The 22,116-nt window shown below is 45.0% G+C and overlaps 1 protein-coding gene across 2 annotated transcripts; it reads left to right on the forward strand.

The window, feature by feature from the left end:
* Positions 1 to 7,269: 7,269 nt before the first annotated feature.
* Positions 7,270 to 19,089, forward strand: ZNF2 (zinc finger protein 2). Of its 2 annotated transcripts, none has more exons than XM_016142895.2 (5): positions 7,270 to 7,321; positions 12,342 to 12,413; positions 13,581 to 13,707; positions 15,569 to 15,682; positions 16,172 to 19,089. In XM_016142895.2, exons 2-5 carry the CDS (start codon positions 12,381 to 12,383, stop codon positions 17,260 to 17,262), a joined length of 1,365 nt encoding a protein of 454 aa, XP_015998381.1. In that variant the 5' UTR covers positions 7,270 to 7,321; positions 12,342 to 12,380; the 3' UTR covers positions 17,263 to 19,089. The 2 variants fall into 2 exon arrangements, with proteins under 2 accessions (XP_015998381.1, XP_036080512.1); XM_036224619.1 differs by lacking the exon at positions 7,270 to 7,321 and adding an exon at positions 7,328 to 8,790.
* Positions 19,090 to 22,116: the final 3,027 nt, after the last annotated feature.

Consider the following 22,116-nt stretch of genomic DNA (forward strand, 5'->3'; position numbering starts at 1 on the left):
ATCGGTGCAGCTGCGGACAACCCCGCGGGGTCCTCGCGTGAGGACCCGAAGGCGGGGCTAGGGCTCGCGCAAGGCTTCCTGTCGCGAGAGCGGTCGGAACTAGTTGGGCCTCCTGAGCGGTGGGCGCAGGCCTGGTATCTTCTGGTGCCTTTCGGTGCTGTGTCCGGGGTCCCTCGGTCCAGGTGGGCGAGGTACAGTCGCCGCGGGGAGGGTGTGAGTGAAGGTTCATGGAGTGAGTAAGGCAGACAGGGAGTATGGGAGGAGTTCACACCCTCTCCGGTAGCGCTCTGAGGGTCCTTTGGCTGCACACCTGTGCCCCATGTTACATTTTTACTCACCCGAGCTTGGTTTCATCTGGGCCTGCCGGGGCGACCCAAGTACGCACAGGGGGGCACAGAAGCGGACGTCTAGTAGGGGAGCTAGGAATCCTTCTCAGACACACCTCCAGTTTTCAAACTTCGTATAAAAATGTTCAAACGTACAGAAAAGCAAAAATAGTGACAAACGAATCAAAGATGATCAAGATTGATATAGTTGCTTCCTCTGTCCCTCTTTTTCCTTGCTGAAGTAAACCCGTTTCATTCTTGTCTGTTTCATGATGCATCTCATTTAAAATAGACTTCATATATTAAACGGTTTCGGTTAAAAGGAAAGAGATTGATCACACCCAGTGCTGGCTGGGGTCTAAGTAACAGGCACTCACACGGTGGTTGGGGAGGGAGGATTGCTGCATAATTAAATGTTTCATGTGTGGTAGGGCGCCTGCAAAGATGACCCTCAACGGTTCCTTCTCTTCCTGTACTTGCATGTCACTCCTTCCATCTAGTATTACTTATTTCCCTTCCCATGATTATGGGCTGGCCTGTCATCTGCTTTGATCACTGAAAGTGGTGGAAGGCCTCATCACATGAGGAGTTAGAAGAGAAAACCAGTTACTTTGAAGATAAATTACCCAAAGAACAGAGAAAAAATGTTGAAGAAAGACTTAAGAGCCTCAAAGGCCTGTGGGACAATGATGTCAGGCATTCCAACATACAAGTAAAGAGAGTTTCAGAAGGTGAAGAGGGAGGGAAAGGGGGCAAAAAAATGAAGACTGCATTGGAAAGAAGTGGTGTTTGGGGACATCTGGCCAAGGCTTAAAGACGACTAGCAGCTTCCACTTTCATTTCTTGGTATCTAGCCCCCGTGTAAAGGCATGTAGTTCACCTAGCCAAATTGACGTATTTCAGCCATCACAGTTTACCTTATGTCAATTTAGCACCCATATACACTTCCTTAAACTGTACTTAGTCTCCAAGTAAAGAAGAGTCATGCTTCTGCTAAACCCGATAAAACTATCCTGCGGCCAGTCAAAAACAAAAACCTTTTCCCAAAAAGAGGATACAAGGACTTTTTTGTTCTTGCGTGATGATTCTTACCCTAGTTGATTCATACTCCCCTATTAGATGCTATAATTTAAATACCGAGACAAAATTAACTATCAACAGTATATTGTATGTTAAGGGGATAAGAGAGGGAAAGTAAAATATTTTGTTGATTTTATGGAAACATCAAAATAAGGAGGAAATACTTATAACTATCAGTCTCAGTTCTATGACTGGTCACGTGATCACAGCTAGTTCCCATCTCTTCTATCCATTGCATGTTCCCCTTGCCTTCAGTAAGCACCTCAACTGGTAATGGCTCCTTACTGGTGGGTTGACTCAAACTGTCCTTCCTGAAGGGTATGGATCATTGTAAGTCATGCCTGAACTGGGTTGTAGTTTCCCCGCAACTCCGGTCACAGGACTTGGGAGTACTGAGCAATGTCCTGGGGACCTCTTGCGCCCCCCACACACTTCTTCCTCACTATTGCAGCAACCCAATTTCCCCTGGATAGGACCAATCGCCCCAACCAGAAACTCTTCCTTTATTGTTTCTGTGGCATGAGGAGTCAAAAGTGGCCAAGTGGCAGTATCAACTTCCAATTGAATGGAGTCATTGTTGTGTCACCTGACAGAAGCATTCTTCCTACTGGAACTTAGATCTCTAGATAAGCACAGTCTAAAGTCACAGGGACAGGAAGCAAAAATTTTGCCAGCTGATCACTAGAGGTAACTGAGAGGAGCTGCTCCCGTCTCAAGGTGTTGATAACACCCCATAAATCCTAGCTATGGGGAAAACAGCCCATACAGGATGCTGATTTGGAATGGAGATAACACCATATCCTGGAGGATACTCCCCCAGCACACAAGATGTCGCTATCGACCCAGCACCATGACCCAGTCTTCAAAAAGCTGTTCCACTAAGAGGGAACAGCTGTCTACTTTCAGGGGCACTTGCATATCAAGCAGAGCCCAAGTGTTTTCTTCTTCAGGCACCTGGTCACAGGAACTTCCCATGGAGCTGTGGGTGGGGGAAGATAGTGTAGCAGGAGTGGCGGTCACAGTCATGAGGAAGTCACACAGTCACCTGTGCTTTCAGGGTCTGCTTGCATCCAACCCCATATATACCGCTTCCACTTGATGGTGGGGTACTGCTGCGCACCCAGCCTCATGGCCTGGTGGGCAGGCAGCAGCTGGTTCACGATGGACAGACAGCCCAGCTCACATGAGAGCTTGCCGGCCGACGACGTTCAAGCCTTAGGTTTTAGTTGGTTTTGTTATTTGTTTTTAACTTTTTTTATTTCGAAAGAGATTCCTAGCACGTTACAGAAATAGTACAGAAGGGTCCCATGCACCCTTCACCCAGTTGTCCCAATGGTAACATATAACCATGGGACGATACCAAAACCAGGGCGTGGACATTGGTACAGTCCACAGTTTATTTAGATTTTGTCTGTTTCACATGCATTTGTGTGTGTGCATGTAGTTCTCAACAATTTTATCACGTGTAGATTCTGTAACCACCAAGATACAGAGCTGCTCTGTCACCACAAACACCCCTCCTGCTTTGCCTTTATCATCACATTTGTCCGTCTTCTCTCTCTTCCCCTCCGTCCTTAACCTTTGACAACCACTGATCTGTTCTCCATCTCTAATTCTGCCATTTTGAGAATGTCATATAAGTGGGATTGCACAGTGCGTGACCTTTGGAGACTGGCTTCTTCACTCATCTAATGCCTGGTGTCCATCCCAAGGTTGTGAACATCAGTTGTTTCTTCCTATTTGTTTCACCACTGGAAGATATTTACTTCATTTCCAAGTTTTGGCTATTTCAAACAAAGCCATTATGAACAAATGTACATTTTTTGACATTTAAATTTTTTTCAGTTGTGATCAAGTGCACATAACATTTAGCATCTTTACCACTTTTAGGTCTACAGCACAGAGAGGTGTTATGAACCTTCATGTCATTCTGCATCCATCACCATCACCCACCTGCAGACCTCTTTTCATCTGGCAGAACTGCAGATCTGCACCTGTTAAACAGCAGCTCCCCTTCCTTTCTCTGTTCTTGCATCCACCACCCTCCCCTCTCTTTCTGTGAATTTGACGACTCAAGGTTCCAGTGCAGTGTTTATCTGTTGTGTCTGGCTTATTTCAGCATCATGTCCTCAAGCTTCATCAATGTCATAGCCTATGTCAGAATGTCCTTTTCTAAGGCTGGCTGATGTTCTGTCATATCTGTATACACATTATTGTCTATTCATCTGCCAATAGACCTTTTGGCAATTATGAATGATGCTGCTATGAATGTGGGGATACAAACATCTTTTTGAGTCCCTGCTTTCAATACTTCAGGGTACACACCCATTGTGTACATGTTTTGCATGTGCAAATGCTCTAATTTCTCTGGGATGAAAGCCAGGAAGTGAGATTGCTAGGCTGTATGGTAAGTGTATGTTTAGTATGTTAAGAAACTGCCAAAGTCTTTTTTAAAGTGACCATACTGTTTTATATTCCCACCAGCTATGTGTGAGAGGTTGTTTCCTCTCTATCCTCACCAGCACTTGGTGTTGTCACTTAAAATTTTTCTAGCTATTCTAATAGTAGTGTAATGCTATCTCATCATGGTTGCAATTCGCCTTTCCTTAAAAGCTGATGATGTTGCACTTCTTTTCATGTGCCTGTTTACCGCCTGCGTATCCTCTTTGATGAAACAGTTGCTCAGACTCTAGCTAATTTGTTGCTTTCTTTCACTGTTTTGAGAGTTCTTTATATATTAAAGATGTGAGTACATTTTCAGGTAGGTTGTGTGCAGATATTTCCTCCCAGTCTGTAACTTATTTTTTCATTGTTTTAATAGGGTCTTTCACCAAACAAAAGTTTTTAACTTCAATGAAGTCAAATTTGTTGATTATTTTTTATGTATAGAAATGTTACTGATATTTGCATATTGACCTGATTGTATCCAAAAACTTTGCTGAACTCACTTGTTCTTATAGATTTTCATTGTATCTTTAGGATTTTCTGCATACAAGATCATGTAATCTGTGAATAGAGATGGCTGTACACTTTCACCCGGCTAATTAACATCTAATGATACTCTGTTAACTTTCTCCCACTCTCATTTCTGCTTCTGCATCCCAAACCCTGCCGCGCACCTGATCCCAGCAGAAGGACCTCATGGCTGTCTCACCTCCATCAGGGAACTTTCCATACCAAGCTCAGGTTTATTAGAGGCTCCAATTAGAAACTCTGAACTAATTTTTTTTTTTTTGTCAATGAATCATATCTCAGAATGAAACTGAAGGCCATCAAGCAGGATCTGCTATTACTAATTTAAGTTCTCTTTAGAATATAGTCCTCTAGCTGAGATAAAATCAGCCCAGATGGCAGAGCTTACTGCTCTTACTATATATAGTTTGTCAACTAGCCAGAGACCAGGGATGCACACAGACTGTAAAACGAACTACAAGCTAAGGAACTCACAGACTCACTCTGCTTGTGAGGGAGGTGTTATAAGGGCAGAGGCTCGCGCAAAAGAGGCAAGAAGGGAGTGAAGGCAATGCCCTGGTATATCCTTATGCCAAGCAAGCAGCCTTAACCAAGGCGAGGTCCTCAACTGGAAGGATTCAAAGAGGCCATCATAAGGTGTCAGCGGTTAGCCCTCAATTCTGAAACAAAAATGCGAGTCATCGGACCTTTCACTCAGGTCATTGCTGGTGCTCCCAAGGTGGCCGCTGGGTGGCGCCAGATGATTGCAAATGGATATTGGCTAAATTTTCCAGCAACTACCTATCATGTTCCAAATCCGTTCCTATTTTAAACTAACGTTGCTAAACAAACTAAAAAGACAGATTTTTAACAGGTTATTTCTAGGTCATGTTCTCCTGTAAACATAGTCCTGGAAAAAAATGGAAAGGTAAGACATGGCCAGGAACCAAAGGCTCAAGGGTTCTTGGACACCTTCAGATGGATCTTGTCTGGTTTCCACCTTTCCTGAGGTTTGAGCATGTTTCAGTTACTACATGTCTATTTTCAAGCAGGGTGGAAGCATTTCACTGGTGGAAATCTCTAGTCCTTGCAGTCACTAGAAGCTGCCTGACTTGTGTTTCTAACCTGAGCACACACATCCTAGGAACCATTATAACAACTACATATGGCAAGTTTCCCTTATTCAAAAACTATGTTGCCCCTACTGCCCATGATATTCTGGAAAGGTTGAAAGAACCAATGGCATCCTTAACTTAAAATTAGCAAAACTTTATGAAACACTTTAACTCCCAGAAGCCCTTATGGCCATATGGTTCGCTCCCTTAATAAATCAGTCATCTCCCTAAGAACCAATAGTGGAAGGCCCATTTATTTAGAGGTTGATTTCACTTTTGAGACTGGACTCTACCCCACTGCATGGAGACATGCAAAATATTGCCAGAGATTCATGTACCTTAACCAGAGCTGTCATCAGCAGGTCAAGGCCACCTTCCACAGCGTCTCCTACACAACCTCTCTGCGATCTTCAACTATGAGGTTTTGTCTATTAGAAGAGACATCAGAGAAAAACTGCTCTTGAACCTCATTGTTATGAGACCTTATCAGGTACTGTCAACAGCAAGTACAGCAGTCAGTTCTTCAGTGCCACATGTCAGTGTGCCAGCAGAGTTGTGTGTTACTAGGGAATATGGAAGCCTCATGTTTGGGATGCTCCCAGCCCTTACCCTGTGTGTCTCTTCCTTAGGCTGGTTTGATTTTTATCTTTTTGCTATAATAAAATTATAGTGTTTTCCTGAGTTCTGAGAGCTGTTCTAAAGACCTGAGAGAGTAGCGGGTACTCCCACATTTGTAGCCAGCTGGTCAGGTGGCCTAGAAACCCCAAATTATGGCTTGTTCTGAAATGAAAGCAGCCTGGTTAGATACGTGTCCTTAATCTGTGGAATCTGGCCTGACTTTGAGCAGTTGGCATGAGAAGCCATGGTCACACTACAGAATAAAACGGCGATTATTTTTACGTACACACTCGCCAACCCACCCCAAAGATGGAACTATGCTAATCTCTATTTGAATTTGAGAAAAAATGTAGGCTTGTTCCTGAAGGAAAATTATATATTCTTTGTGTGATCGCCAGCCTTCCCCAAAGCTCTGGCTCAGTGATTCTCAGCTTTGGCTGCACATAGAATCATCTGCGGATCTTTTCAGACTCACTCCTGGGTGGGCCCCAGGCATCAATATATATGTCCACCGCTCCTCAGGTGACTTCCTACGCAGCCAAAGTTCAGAACCCCTGCGATGTCTCCAACCAGGGCCCTTGCAGCAGACCTCCGCAGGCAAGGTGGTGTGTGCTCAAGCTGATGGGAACTGGGAAGCTACCGGGTTATAATACACATACATCCTGGGCTCTTCTCTTCCGGGGCAAAAATGTGTACATATGCTGCCTCAGGCTCAGCCTCATCCTCAGAACCAAGTCCTGTGTCTCTCTAGCCCGAATTTCAGAACCAAATTCCTGAATGTGGAGAAGCTAAAGCAGAAACACGCCCCTTTCCAGCTCCAGAAAACTCGTGGTTCTCGGTCTTCCCGGTAGGGACAGCCCTAAGGATCAGAAAGGCACGTCTCCCACCGGAGGACTGGAGGGACGTGACATCACACGTGGACAGTATTTCTAGGGTGATCAAAAGCCTCCCAGGTACCCGCATCCGTCCCATCTCCCGGCTGCGATGACTGCACCTCCATCCAGGTCCCACCGGCTTCAGGGTCAGTAGCCCCTTCTCAGAAGTTCACGCCTGCCCAGATTTTATACATCATTAAAGCGCGACGGCCGTCGAGACTTCTGGGAAATGCAGTCCGTGAGAAGGCCGAGCATTGATTGGACGCACAAGCGTCAGATACCTTTGCGCAGGCGCGTAGCTTTCTTGACCTGCAGAGGCGCCGTCTTCCTGGGTCCTGGGCTCACTGTGCCAGAGGTGAGGGCTGTGGGTTTGTGTCTTCGAGATGCAGAGCGAGAGCAGCGGCTGTGAGAAAGGGACCCTGAGAACTTGGGGGAGGTGCTGTTGTAGTAGAACGGGGTGACGCGGTGGTGCCGGCCTCAGTGTGTGTATGTGGCAACGTCCCTGCTCCGAGAGGTGCAGACGCAAAGTTGTACCCCCCTCCCGACCCCCGCGTGTGCGTGTGTCCCGTGGGTGCGGGCACTGTTCCAAGTGGTCTTTCAGATGCACCTGCTAGTGTGTCAGACCCCAGCTTTCAGGTCGGAAGTTTGGAGCCTCCCTCCTGTCAACAAAAATTCCAGGAGAGCTTTCTGAAAGACGAAAAGCGTTTGTTGTTCAGCAATGGTTTGCAGGCCAAGGAGACCGAGCCTCCGAGATAAACCGCGGAGAAGTTGGAGCAGAGCTCTAAAAGGCATAATCCACAAGAAGTGGACCTTTGAGGAGATTGGCTGTACAGGAAGCAAAGCCACAAGTATACGTTATACATTTTCCTGTTACTTAGAACAACCGAGCTTTCTAGCTTCCATTAATTCATGGTCAACAGGTAGGGTCAGGAGTCATGCCACATGGATAGCAGGGCATGTCACAAGACAGGGACCATTACCTTGGTTTCCCTTGGAGCTCGTAAAACAAACTTGTAAAACAAGTAATCATTTAACAGACAAAACTGAGTGTGCAGTTTGTCATGTAGACAGAATTCAAACTGCAAAGCTGCTTGCTTAGTTACTCAAGCAGAGCCAGAGACTAAAACTGTAAGAAGGTCCAGATAATTGGCCACAAAGATATGATATTAACTTTGCTCCTCCAGTCCCTTCTTCCCATAATGGATGCTTAATAAGCGTGAGTGGAATCGACGCTAAATCTAGGGCGCTGCCCTCTCCAGTCTCACCCCCTTTCTCAGAAACTACTTCAGGTTGTCTCCTTTAGCTCCTTGACTTGGGCCTCAGCATAAATGATGGCGGGGGGGGGGAGGGGTTCTTCATGGAAGAGGTTGCACAGAGGATCAGGACAAGACACGGACAGGATGGATTGTATGGGTCCAATCTGGGGACTGACCAGAATAAAACTATTTGGGGACAGTTATTCTAGAGGTCACATCCAGGACTAGAGAAAGGGAGGAACTAGTGGTAGGGAACCAGTTAGGTTGGTTGGCAGTGGTAGTAGTCCTGAAGCAGGTTATGGACCTCCATTATTATGGTGTCAGTGGTAGGGTAAGATACAAGTGACACTGCAAAAGAAGAGTCAAAAGGACCTGGTGACTAAGTAGGTTTGGGGGGAAGTGAGCAAGGTAGGACTTCGAATTTGGCACACCTGAGAGAACACTAGAACATCTGATAGAAATGAAAAACCAGAGAGATGAGTCGATGTGGCAAGTTGCAGAGGGGAACATGGTTTTGAGATGCTGGAAGAATGCCTCGTTCCAAATTGCAGTCACTTGGGAATGCAAGGTGAGTTTACAGGAGGAATTGGGACTAGGCTAGGGAACCATCTCTGTAGAGTTGGAAAATGGAGTGCCAAGTGTGAGCGGACTTTCAGAGGGATAGCAAGAACATTGTACAAGGACTGAACCTTGGGCGACATCTGTTCCTAGGGCAAGTCTGAGAAAAACAGTCATAGGAGGTGACAGTGTTGGTGGGAGGAAGGAAGTCAGGCTAATGCAGTGTCATAGCGGCCACAGCAACTACTTGAAGAAGCAGAAACTTGTCAGAACAGTCAAAAGCTGCAGAGACATAAAGGTAGAGAGAAAAGGACTATTGGAATTAGACATCAGAAATGCATTGGTAATTTTCAAGTGTGTAGTTTCAGGGTGTGTGAGCAGTGGCAAGAGCAGCATGACAGATTCAAGAAGAGTAAGTGGTGAGGACATGGATTGGATAGGTATATATTACTCATCCTAGTAGTTTGGTCATGAAAGGAGAACCTAAATGAGAACTATTTTGTTAGAGAGAGGCTTTGGGATTCAGTGAAGTAGTTTCAGATAGAGGAGGATGTATCTGTTAAAATGTATGGGAAGAAGGTTTTGGAGAGATGGGAAATGCTGGACAAAGACTGGGTGATACAGGGAGCAGGTTTTGGATGAGGGAACAGTAGTGGAGAAGAAAGTAGAACACAGATCTGACACTAAGGTAAAGCCCTGAGGACACAGACATTTGTTGATATCATATCCCCTGCTGCCTAGCGAAGCAGGTATTCGGAAATATTTGAATGGTAGGATTAATGGGTTTGGGATGGGCAGAAGAAAGGAGAGGAGCTTTGTTTATTGAACAGGCTGTAAGAGAAATGCTTTACGTTAATCGTTTCACTATGTACAACTGCTCTGTGAAGTCGGTGTTAAACATCTGGGGGTCAACTGGCAGCTTCAGCAATCTGCCCAGGCTGCTAAATCCAGGCATGGAATGCTTTCTACCCCAGGACCCTGCTGCCCTTGGAACTCACTACTGTGAGGCTCAGTATAGGAAAAGTCAGGGTTCTGTAAAATTGAATGGGAGCCTGAGATTTGAGTAGCAACAGAGCTAAGACAGAAACAGTATAAGCTTTCTAGCCACATGCTCATTTGAAGGTAGAATAAGAATTTGAAGAGTATTTTCTCCAGAAACACTCTGAGATCCAGGGGTAGTGCTGTGCCAAGCACTCTTCATAAGGATAGTTTAATTCCATCCTCATAAATCAGTAAGGTGGATACTGTGTTATATCTTAGGAAATTTAGGCTTAGTGAGAGCTGAGAAAGAATTTAAACCCAGGTCTGTCCAGCAGTTTTTAACTGCTATGCTATAATGCTTTATTTTCATGAAAAGATAGCACAGTGCCTGGTCAATAACAAATGCAAATGCTCGATAAATGCTTATTATTACGATGTTCAGTAGTGATCCATTGTATGGATGGGCTGGGTCCTAAGCTAATCAAGTCTCCTATTTAGGAACTTAGGATACTTCAGATTTTTCCTATATTCGTGTACAGATTAAATGAGATTACACATGCAAACTGCTTAGGAGGCTTCCACATATAGCCGCCAGTAAAGGTTAGTGTTAATCATGGTTAAGAAAAAGCTTTGTATATGTTCTTACTTATTTCCTTAGGATAAACTCCTAGGGGTAATTGCTGGGCCAAGGAACACGTGCATTTCAAGGCCCCTGGTACAAATTGCTATGATCTTTCTAAATTCGATGGTGACACTTCCATGCTTAAATCCTTCAGTGAGCCCCATGCCATGTATGGAAAAGGGACCAAGTTCCCCTGGATCTAGCTGGCTCTGCCTACCTGTCCAGCCTTGCCATCTCCCACAGCCCTGCTCACAGCCCAGACATCTGCCAGTCTAAACCAGTCATGGCAGTTAATCCTTCCCACATAAAGACCTGCCTCCTTGTTTTTGAAAACTTGTTTTTCCTTAGAATGTTCCATCACTTCCCCCAAATCACAACTTATTTTAGATCCCACTTCTGCCCAGAAACCTACCCTGTTCCTCCTCCCTCCTGACTGGGTTAGGTGAGCTCCCAATGTGCTCTCGTAGTTTGCTGTACATCTCCCTTTGTGGCACTTACCTGTCCTGCAGTGAAATATTTCGGTCACTTGTTTGTCCTGTGTGCTAGGCTAGAAGCTTTTGGAGGACAAGAACAGTGTCATACAATTTCAGGGCTTGATATAGTGTTGTGGTGCAATCCAATCTAAGACCCACAGAGCCAACTGAGATGAATTGTGAGCCTTTATTACCTGGCTGGTGACTGACTGTCTGCCACGCAGGGTTAGAGGAGATCAGTCCTGAGCTTCCAGAGGAGGTAGCTTATAAAGCCTAAAGCCACATTAAACAAGCAAGCAGGTTTACAGAAGCAGAAGTTGGCCATTTGAAAATTTTCTACGCTGAACAGTAGTTGGTGCTGAATTAATGTTGGTTGGAACATGCATGAACACATAATGACCAATGAATGTGTTCCCTCAACTACAGGAGAGCAGTCCAGGAGCGACACCCCTTTCTCCTTCCTCACGGGAGCACTCCTGGTCCACTCATGAAGCCTGGCAGTGCTGGATTAACTGTGTTTTAATTAGACTCTTGACTGCAAGAAACTGAGACATAGTCCCCTAACTCAAAGAGAGATCAGGGATAAGGATTTACACCTGGCCTAAGAGGGTTAGAGTCATGGAAATCCAAGAATAAATAAGACTAAAGAAGGCTGGTCTCTGTGCACATCGGAGCCCAGGGATGAGACTAGGTGAATTGAGGGACTTCAGGGCCAGGAATCCAGAGTCATCACTTCAGTGCTTCACCACCAGTGTGACCAGGTTGTTTTCCCCTGCCAGTGTCTGGTCCCACCTCCCACATGCTCATGGGTTCTGCTTCTTGGTATCTCTGCCCCCTCCCCCGCCCCCAGTCCTTGTGGCTACTTTCATCCCTCATGATGTCCTTTCAGTTCATCACCCACTTGGCCTGACATTTCTTAGTTCACCTTTCTGAGGAAGGATGTCACCTCTTCATGGCAGACCACACCTGTCTGCCACTCAGCTGTGCGTTGCCCACCTGCAGCTCCAGGAGTGAACAGACCATGCTGCCCACAGGCTGCTCCTTTTAACACGGGGCTTTGAGGGAGGCACTTGTCCTTTGAAGAGGTTGTGGGTATTTACATGCCATGTGTTATCCATGTAGTCATTCATAAAACTTCTTACACTTTTTACCCAGGAACATTTAGAGCAATGCTGAATGTGAATTCGTAAATACATAATGAGCCTCACTATGTTTTTGACTCTCAGGGGCAGAGTTCTGCACCTGGGATCATGGTAACACAAGCAACACATTGTGTTTGTTGTGTTTGGAATAGGTGCCTCCCACCCTAGTTCTGAGGTGGGGTGGGCTTGCCCCCTGCTGTACTCCACTGCCCTCCCTTTTGTGTAAGTTATCAAGTTAAGGATAGGCATATAACTTGCTGGTATGTGGAGATTTCTTGCTTCCTGGGTCAGGAAACTACAAAACACTACTGACCTTTTTCATCCCACACCTTTGCCTCATCAGGACTCTGCCCTTTGCTACCAGGAGAGCACACAGGAGGGGATGGCTGCTGTGGCCCCAACCTCCGGGCACCAGGTGAGGCACTCTGTTTCTGAAGCACCTTGTTAACCTCCAGGATATGACACTTTTCTTTCTCTGTCCTGGAGCATCTTTGATCAGACTCAGCCAGGTAGATGAAAGGTTCATAGGGAGTGTGTCCTTCCCCTTTGGCTTCTGGTGTCCTTCAGTGACCTTTTCTTCTCTTGAACATGTGCTCACTAGCCTGTCACTAGGCAATAGCCCCAGTGGCCTTCACTGTGTGATTTTGCCTTCAACATGATGGTATGGGTCTGATTGGAAGGTTTGGGGACCGTTGGCTGGTTCTCATCCCGACTCCCTTAGTATATCCACATACAGACTCAGGGCAGGGCCCTAATACCCCAGCAAGGTATAGGCTGCAGGGCAGGACACATGCTGGGCGGTGCCTCCAGGACTTCGTAAGTCCTGAGAACAGTTTGGTGTGGGCAGACAGGTTCCTGCCCATTCCCGCCCAAGGCAGAGAGTCTGGAATGCCATGCTCTGGCTTAGAACTTCCACAGGCACCCTGGAGACTCATCTGGGGTTTTAGGGTGGGAGAGATGCAATCTTACCAAATCTCAAAGCATAGAATGGATTGAGAGGGATCCCAGCGACTGTCTAATAAACGTCCTTACTTTAAGGATTTGTGAACAAAGACAATCGGTGAAATTTAAATAAAGTTGTAGGTTAGATAATAATAAAATATCAATGCTATTTTCTTGATTTTTATAATTCTGTGATTATACGAGAGAATATCTTGTTTTTACAAAATATACACTAAAATGTTTATGAGTAGAGGAACATCATATTTGCAAGTTACTCTCAAGTTCAGGAAGAAGACAGGAGAATGGCTATGTACTGAAGAGAGACAGGAAGGTAAAGCAAATGTGGAAAATGTTAATGTTGGGGGAGGCTGGGTGATGGGTCCATGGGGACTCTCTGTTCTTTTCATGCAAGTTTTCTGTAAGGCTGAAGAAAGAGCCTGGTCCTCAGAGGCTCAGCCATGACGCTGAGGTTAGGACTAAGGACATTGTGCTGTTTTCCCCAAGTGTGTCAGAGCCCCACTTGTCAGAACCATTCCCCATACACACACACATCCTCCAGGGCTATCATCTTTATGACAGTTTTGTCTGGTCCATGTAAAAAAGAAGGGTTATGAATAAGGGAGAGTGTTATTGTTTCCAGAGCATAGTGACATTCGCGGATGTGGCCGTGATCTTCACAGATGAAGAGTGGAGGCATCTGGTCCCCATTCAGAGGGACCTCTACAAGGAGGTGATGCTGGAGACCTATGAGAGCATCATGTTCCTGGGTAAGGAGAGTACCCTCTGAGGTGGCCTCTGCTGGGCTGATGTGGGGTTAGGGGCTGGTAAGCAGATACCGCTCCTCCTTTCTGACCTTGAACCCCTGGGAAGCAGAGGGAAGAGCAGGAGGGTGCAGCCTTGGTTTGAGTGACAGCCGTCTACCTACTCCCAAACCGTACATGGGGCAATGGCCACAGGCTCCCTTGTTCAGCAGCCTAGGCCTGCTAGGGAGTTGGCCCCCTCAGGGCCACCAGAGGCTGAGTTGTATGTGTCCAGCTCTTCCCCCAACTCACCAGCCCAGTGACCAACACAGCTCCATCCCAAGTACAGCAGTGGGCAGGGATCCAGCTTGCTCGGGGAACATCCCTCCTCAGAGGAGCAGAGGAAGGAGGAGTGTCTCCTCTGACAGAGGGGCTGTGAGGGGGCTACAAGGTGGTGCCTCAGAGTGAGTCACCAGACGTGTGTCTGATTTTGAATATCAGTCTTAAGTGCCACCTAGATGCCCACAGAAGGCACTTTTTAGTTAGAGACCTGCACGCCAAGGAGAGTCAAGAACCACTACCAATGTCAGGTGTTTATGAGAGATAGAGTGGGACTGAGGACTTCTCAAGAGCTTCCAGAATAAGAGGCTACGAGAGCATAGATTCAGAAACAGGCTTAAAGTAAGCAGCACATGGCAGTAAAAGGAATCACATTGCAGTTTTCATGCAAGACAAGTCAGAATATCAAGTGTAACACTCCCCGATTAGCTTAAATGGGCCAGTTCTGGAAAACAGTGTTTACGGAGTATGAGGGAGACTGCCGGGCCTTTGTCACCAGCTTTGGCCAGAATAAAGAAGTCCTCAGGTCAGGGACAGGCAGGCGAGGGGAGCCGATGGATGTGGCTGCTTTGTCAGCAGAGAATCAGCATGCCACCAAATAGGTGATCCCTGGGCCCAGTAAGAAATTACCTTTCCTTCCCAAGTAGGGTCCACTACAAGGGAAGTTTAGACCTCAAGACTGTTTCTAGGAGGGGGATCTGTTTATTTCTGTAATCAAAAAAGGACAAGTTCACTCCCGAAAATTTTTCCCAAAGAAATAATAGGATTAGCTGCCCATGTGGTACACAAGCTCATGTCATTGTTTGTTGACAGCAAAACATTAAAAACAGCTTGAAATGTCTCAGCAGAAGAGTAAATAAATTAATTATCCCATAAAGAAAGATATGTAGCCGTTAAAATGGTGAGGTAGATCTGTGATAACTGAAATAAAATATTTTTAATTAATTATGTGAAAAAACAAGTTTACAAATAAACATTATATCATTACCTGGTTTTTAACAGAATGTATCTACAGGTATCTTTTGGTATCCAAATGAATAGAAAGAAAGAAATGGATATGAAGTACAAAAGGTGATTTTTCTTTTGACTTATACATACTTCTAATTTTTCTACAATGGACGTGACCCACTTTAAATAAAAGCATAATAAGAAAGGGTCAACAGATGAACAAAAACAGGCACTTTCATTATACATTTTTACTCAAGATGGGCTTTTTTCATTGTTATCTTCCCTGAGCCAAGGACCCATTCCCCCCATCCTATCAGCGCTAATGCCAGGAATGTCCCATTTGTCTCCAGGAGGAATCAGACACTTTCACCTGAGGGGATTTTATCAGCATCTTGACCAAGTGCCCCTTTTTTTGTGTTAGACCCTCAGTGTTGACCTCCACCCAGATGTCCCTGAATCTTCTGTTACTTTGTCCTCTGCATTCTCGCGTCCACGGTCTGCTTGTGCATTTCTCTCCAGAAGTCCTAGAGGCTGAGATTAAGCTTTGGAGTGGTCATGTATTTTCATCACATGTCTGGCTTGTTTCTCTCTCCGTGAGCAGGACTTCCCGTTCCTCAGCCTGATGTGATTTTCCAGTTGAACAGAGCGGATAAACCTTGGATTATTGAACTTTGTGGATCTGAGGAGAGAGGCTGTCCAGGGGGTGCTTCTCTAGGTAACTGCATATGAGCAGGGCAAAGCAGAGTTTGTTTTGTTCTGTGGTTGTTATTTGGGGGTGTGTGAGAGTGTTAGCTCTCACCTTTTACACAAATGTAGATCTTCTGCTGTAGCGCTGTTCTATATCACCCACCAGCTTTCATTTTTTCTCCACACCTGAAAGTATTATTCATCTTTACTCACCAAAGGCTATTTTCTCAAACCTGGCATGTTGTGCATTCACAGCTGGACACTTTACACACTCTGCTAATTGTCCTGCCATGTTCCCAGTGGGAATTCTCTTTCCTGAGATGTCCACTGTCAGTTCTGTTCTCTGCCTTCTTCGTTCTCAAAATTAGGTCTTTCCATTAAAGTATATGACTCTTTGTGGGACCAAGCAATGCAGTGACTATATTAGTCGTCAGATTTATCATGGTATTTCTGCTTTCTGCTGCAATATTGCCTAGTGCAAGAAAGACACTGCATCTATGTTTTCTGTCTATTTCAGACTGGGAGACTAAGCCTGAAATTCAAGGTACTTCAGAAGATGAAAAATCAGAAGGCACATCAAGAGAAAAGCTCGGAAGAATAAGTCCTCTGTGTTCTAAATTTAAAGTTTGTGCCCTGGAAGGTGGGCTGGAAACAGAGAAGGAAGGCTGTGGAGTGAAGATTTGCAAGAAACCCTTTTCCCAGGAGGACAGCTTGTGGCAAGGGTTGACCCCTCCTAAGAAAATTCTCGCTAAGGACAGAGGCCAGGAATGCAGCAACTGTGGCAAGACCTTTTTTGACCACTCATCCCTTATCCGCCATCAGAGGACTCACACAGGAGAGAAGCCCTATGACTGTCATGAGTGTGGGAAAGCCTTTTTCAATCGTTCGTCCCTAACTGTACATCAGCGAATTCACACTGGAGAGAAGCCCTTTAAGTGTGGCGAGTGTGGGAAAGTCTTCAGTCACAGATGCAGTCTCAGCAGACATCTGATGTCACACACAGGGGAAAGCCCGTACGAGTGCAGTGCATGTGGAAAAGCCTTTTTCGACCGTTCATCCCTGACTGTTCATCAGCGAATTCACACTGGGGAGAAGCCGTTTAAATGCAGCGAGTGTGGGAAAGCCTTCTTCGACCGTTCATCCCTCACTCGGCATCAGAGAATTCATACTGGAGAAAGCCCTTATGAATGCAGTCAGTGTGGGAAAGCCTTCAGCCAGAAAAGCATTCTTACACGACACCAGCTAATCCACACTGGTAGGAAGCCTTACGAATGTAACGAGTGTGGGAAAGCTTTTTATGGTGTCTCATCACTAAACAGACATCAAAAAGCTCATGCTGGAGAGCCTCGCTACCAGTGCAGCGAGTGTGGGAAAGCGTTTTTTGACCGCTCATCGCTTACGCAGCATCAGAAGATTCACACTGGAGACAAGCCCTATGAGTGCAGTGAGTGTGGGAAAGCCTTTAGCCAGAGAAGCCGGCTCACGCGGCATCAAAGGGTTCACACAGGGGAGAAACCCTTTGAATGCAGTGTGTGTGGGAAAGTTTTTAGTTCTAAGTCATCAGTTATTCAACATCAACGGCGGTATGCCAAACAGGGAATAGACTGAGTTGGGTTAAATTAGTCAAAAGACCTTTGTGAAAACTTAAAATAGGTCTTCCTTATCTTAAACAAATCCTGTTATTCAGTCATTCTACCTATTCTGGCTACTACTGTCCTTTCCTGCCTCTGCTACCATAGTGCTTGAATAAAAACTCTCTTTACCTACTGTGTTCTAGAATTGAAATGAGTTGCCAAAAATCAGGGTGCGACTCTTGCAGAAGTTTGTCAGGTGACAGGATAAATGTTAGAGGCGATCCTCAGACACTTCTTATCTGGGGCGCTAGGTCTCACTGCACTTTACATAACTGGAGGCCACAGCAGGAGGGGAAAGGTGAAATGATATCAGAGCAGGACTGGTGTTTCCAGAATAGTTTCTCTCTAGGAGCACTTTTGGGCACTGACTTTGTTCATTTGTGTCCCAGCTTTTAGATCTCTTAATATGCTACTACAAATAGCTAGCACTTACTCAGTGCTTATTACAGGGTAAGCACTCAGTCGGAGTTCTGCAGAGGGTGACTTGGTCCGTCCCCTCGATGACCCTGTGAAGTGGGTATGGCTAATACCTGCACTTTATAGATGAGCAAGTGGAGTTTAGAGCGGTTAAATAACTTGCCCAAGATGAAGCCAGATCTTCAATAAAGGTCTACCTTCAAAATCTATTCCTTTTACCATTATCCTGTAAGGTTTGTTTTATAATTTATGTACATGTATTATCTCCTCAACTAGATCGTAAGCACTTGGGAGGCATGACTTATGTCTTTATATGTCACACAGTGCCTTACAAATAATAGGAGCTCAATAAATATCAGAATAATGATTTTTCTTCTTACCGTTTTATTTAAAGCACCTCTTAGAATAATCCTTTTTTCTGAATTCTCAGTTTAGCCTATACCTCAATCATCTCAGGCTCCCACTGCTACAGTTGTCACTTTCTGATTCAAATTCTCCCCTCTTTGTCATCGAAGAGCGATATGCTCAACTATGCTTCCATAATATGTAAACCCCCCAAATAAAGGTTCGTTTCAGGGAAACTCTGAGGTGAGTTTGCCTGCCTTACTCCTTCATGATCCAGAACACATTCCCTGCAAGGTCATCATGGGAGAGAAAGCTAGAAGATTCTGTGGGGGTATTTTTAAGGGCCATCACTTCTGTCCACATCTCACAAGCCAGAACCCAGCACCAAGAAGCTAGGAAAGTAAACAAAGCACCTCAATATTTGGTCAACATCAACAGCTTCTGTCATGGTTTCATTTTACATATTACTGTTAGGCCCATCTTTCCAAATGACCCCATCCCTGTCCATCCTTATTTTCCTCAGAACCCCAAACTGCTCCTCATTTAGTGAAAGCTCTGAATACTTAGGTTTGCCTTGATGTTATCCCACATTGCTGAATTTTTAAATCCTTACTCTCTAAACTCTTATTCTCTGGGCCCAGCCCAATATTTTTATTTTATTAAAGGTCAGGCATCAGGCAACTTTGACTCCAGGAATCTGCTTAAGATGAAATCCAGAGAAGACTTGATTCTGATAGGCTGTCTGCTACCCAGATAGCACTGCATGGATCCCAGGGGGCCAAGATGCATTACTTCTGGGAGTTATGGTCAGATTCAAGAAGCTGCATTGCCAAACAACCCTCCCCATCCTACCAACATCCCTTTTGATCTCGGCCCACCTTTATGCAGATGAGCAGCAGGGAAGACTTCATGTGTAGACTTCTGAAGAAGCTTGAAGAAAAACAGTACGGGATCTATTGGAGTGGGTAATACCTGACATTTAATAATGTTAAGTAGAAAATAAAAGAGACTATTGGCAGCCTTTTGGCTGAAGACCATCTCTGAGTTCTGAATCTTTCATTACTGCCTTGTTAATTGTAAAACAAGGATCAAGTATTTGCCTAAAATATTCTGGCATTGTCAGCAAGATGAGACTAGAACAAACTCAGAATCGTAACAGACTTGAGTACAGAGATAACTGAAAAAGTGGAAACACATTAAATAGTTCTAACTTTGTTTTAAATTTGGCATTCTCCAGAATATATTTTTTTAATGTGAAATATTGTTCCATATCCTGCTAAAAATTCTGAGGGAAAAAAAGGGCCTTTACCTTTTGCTTGGCATCTCACAATAGGGCATGCAGTAGTGGAGGCCTTAAATTGTGAGGTTTTAGCTTTGTCTGATGGCCCTTAGTGGGATCCAATCTTGGAATCAGAAACTAATCAAGTTGAAAGTATACTAGCATTGAGACAGAAGGTGGAAAGACTTGGTAGTGTTCATAGTGATTTAGTCTAAGACTTTAAAATTAGTTTCGAAGAAATGAAATAATCTCTCTGATACTTAATAAGCCCTATCTAAATTTTAAAAGAATACTACTTACTGCAGAAATTAACAAACACCTAAATCACCTTCTCAAAGGAAAAGATCTATAATGCTAGAGAGCTTTGAAATGAATGTGGTAGAGAAAATCTGCACACTGAATGAATGAGAACTTGAGTCCCAAATCACATGCACTTTCTGAACTAGAAACTTCAGCAACGAAAATAAACGTCAAGCTAATCTTCAATGAAGACTGCAAATTCCTTCACTGTTGTGCTATTCTTCGTCTACTTTTCCTGCTGCTCCATAGAGCTCTGATCTGGGCTCCCTGACCTGAGGCTCTTCTGCCTTCTAACCTGACCTCTGGGCTTTGGTGGACCAACCTATCACCCAGATATTCTTGTTTCTAGGGTGGTGGTGGTTTTTGTTTGTTTTAATCTCATCAATGACAGATTCCTTAGCCTGGCCCTGCCATTCCATGCATACCCCAAACTGCCTTCCTTTTCTTATCACATATTCACTCATAGCTGCCGAAGGGAAAAATACTCATACTAAAACATTCGAACTCCAGTTGCAACAGCCAGCTGTAGCCATGGCCGCTGGGCAGGAGCCCAGGCTGAGTAAGCCAGCCACAATGAACTGGGAGACGGGGCTATGTCTAATCTCGAAGGATAACGCCAAGCAAGACTAACTCAGACTTGGCTCATCCACGTGTGGTCACCCTTTAGTACAAGCAGCAGACATGAGGATGCGACCAAAAGTCAGGCCACCACGCCCTATTAGACATGACCACCTTCTTGCCTTCGACATCAGTACCTGTGGAACCAAAATGCTGACTGTCCTATCCACACTACATAGTAGACACACATGTTGGGTTCCTCACACCTACACCTGTGAGAATTCCTACTTAGTAATAAAGCAGTAACTAGAGATCAGCTGAGAGCATGGGCACCAAGATGAGAAGGATGGAGCCTTTGTGTCTAGGTGTTTTTAAAAAGTGCAATTATTTTAATTTCTTGTGCCACATTGACTCACCGGCAGATGAAGGGTAGAGAATTAGCATGGCATGCTCTACTTTCATCTGAATAAGCAGGAAGCTGGGACTTTAGACAGGACAGATGGAGTGATAGGAAAGCCAGTAGTAGAGGCCACAAAAATCAGTTCCCATGGTGATCAAAGATCTGGCCCCTGGGATGGTGCCTGGCCTATTGAACATGTCATAGGGACTGTGTGAAGATGTGGACTTCTTTCCATCATCATGTGTATAAAACCTGTGCAAAGTCTGCAGAAGAGGCAAATGTCCAAAGGTCCCATGACCAGCAGTTTAACATATTGAGCCATTTTACAGAACCTCACAATCCACTTGTAATATCTGAGCGCTGAGCAATACATACTATGACAAAGGCTATTGGTTGCCTACATTGTTGGCATTGTTCTTCTCTTCCTTAATAACAGGACATGGGTCCATTCTGAGCAGTAGAGTGCCTGGCTATATTTCTCAGGCTCTCTTGCAGCAAGGTATCAGGCCAACAAAATGCTGCCATGTCAAATATCAGGCCAATGTTATATTAATATGATTGGAATTTGTTGGGCAGGACTTCAGGAAGGCACCTTAAAAGACAGAGGGACAGCTAAGAAACTACCTTTTTTGCTCTTGTCTTTCCTTTCTAACTGGAATGTGGATTTAATGGCTGGAGATGTAAATTGGGAGTTGATCACATTTAGATATTACAGTTTGCCCCCACTATCTGTTGAGCCCTGGGACATTCCAACATATAGCTGGTTCCCAAATGAGCAGCTTCTGCATCACTTAGGAACTTGTTAGAAATGCAAATTCTCAGGCCCCACCCAGACATCCTGGTGGGGTGTTTTGTAGCACCGTATTTAACAAGCCCTCTAAGTGATTCAGATCATGAGACAGTTTGAGAACCTAGAGGCTGGGAAGAGAAGGAACTACTTAAGGAGACCAAGAAGAAATGATCAGTCAAGGAGGAAAACTAGAATGTTTCCAGGAGGGAAAAGTCAGTTTTATCAACTACTGTCAGGTTGAGTGAGAGGACTGAGAGCTACCCATTAATTTGGTAACAAGATGGGATTTCTGTGACGGTGGATGGTTAACAAAATTTAAAAGGGTATCTCCTGGTGTCCAGACCTGTCAGCTGGTAGGGCCTTTAATACATACCTTTTTTTTTTTTTTTTTTTTTAAGAAAGTGCCCACTCCTTACCTCCTGCTGATGGAAGGGTGGGGGACATCCTCCAGTTGTTCTTTGAGCTGGCAAGGTGGTGTTCTCCACATGTTCCCTCTCCTCCAGCCCTAGCCAACTGGACCAAAAGCAGCCAGCCTGGGGACCAGTTAGGTAAGTGTGGCTCTCTGTGTAGCAAAACCCCGGCATAATTAATAGGGGCTTACACGAAAGAGTAGTTTATATCTCTACTCCACCAAACAATCCCAGGCTCAGTTCCTGTTGTTTGGTTGGTTCACCATTCTTAGGGCCTTGTCCTTGTCCACATGCTTCATGGTGACTTGTCTGTGTTCCAGCCAGCACGG

This window comes from Rousettus aegyptiacus, unplaced genomic scaffold (assembly GCF_014176215.1).
Source record: "Rousettus aegyptiacus isolate mRouAeg1 unplaced genomic scaffold, mRouAeg1.p scaffold_m13_p_7, whole genome shotgun sequence".
Classification (NCBI taxonomy): Eukaryota; Metazoa; Chordata; class Mammalia; order Chiroptera; family Pteropodidae; genus Rousettus; species Rousettus aegyptiacus.

Bases quoted from the DNA above. Each gene is read 5' to 3' on its own strand.
- ZNF2 (XM_036224619.1), top strand. From the start codon at position 8,683: ATGAAAAACCAGAGAGATGAGTCGATGTGGCAAGTTGCAGAGGGGAAC. The intron at 12,414-13,580 runs GTGAGGCACTCT...TATTGTTTCCAG, and splicing joins CCCCAACCTCCGGGCACCAG to AGCATAGTGACATTCGCGGA. The intron at 13,708-15,568 runs GTAAGGAGAGTA...CTCCGTGAGCAG, and splicing joins TGAGAGCATCATGTTCCTGG to GACTTCCCGTTCCTCAGCCT.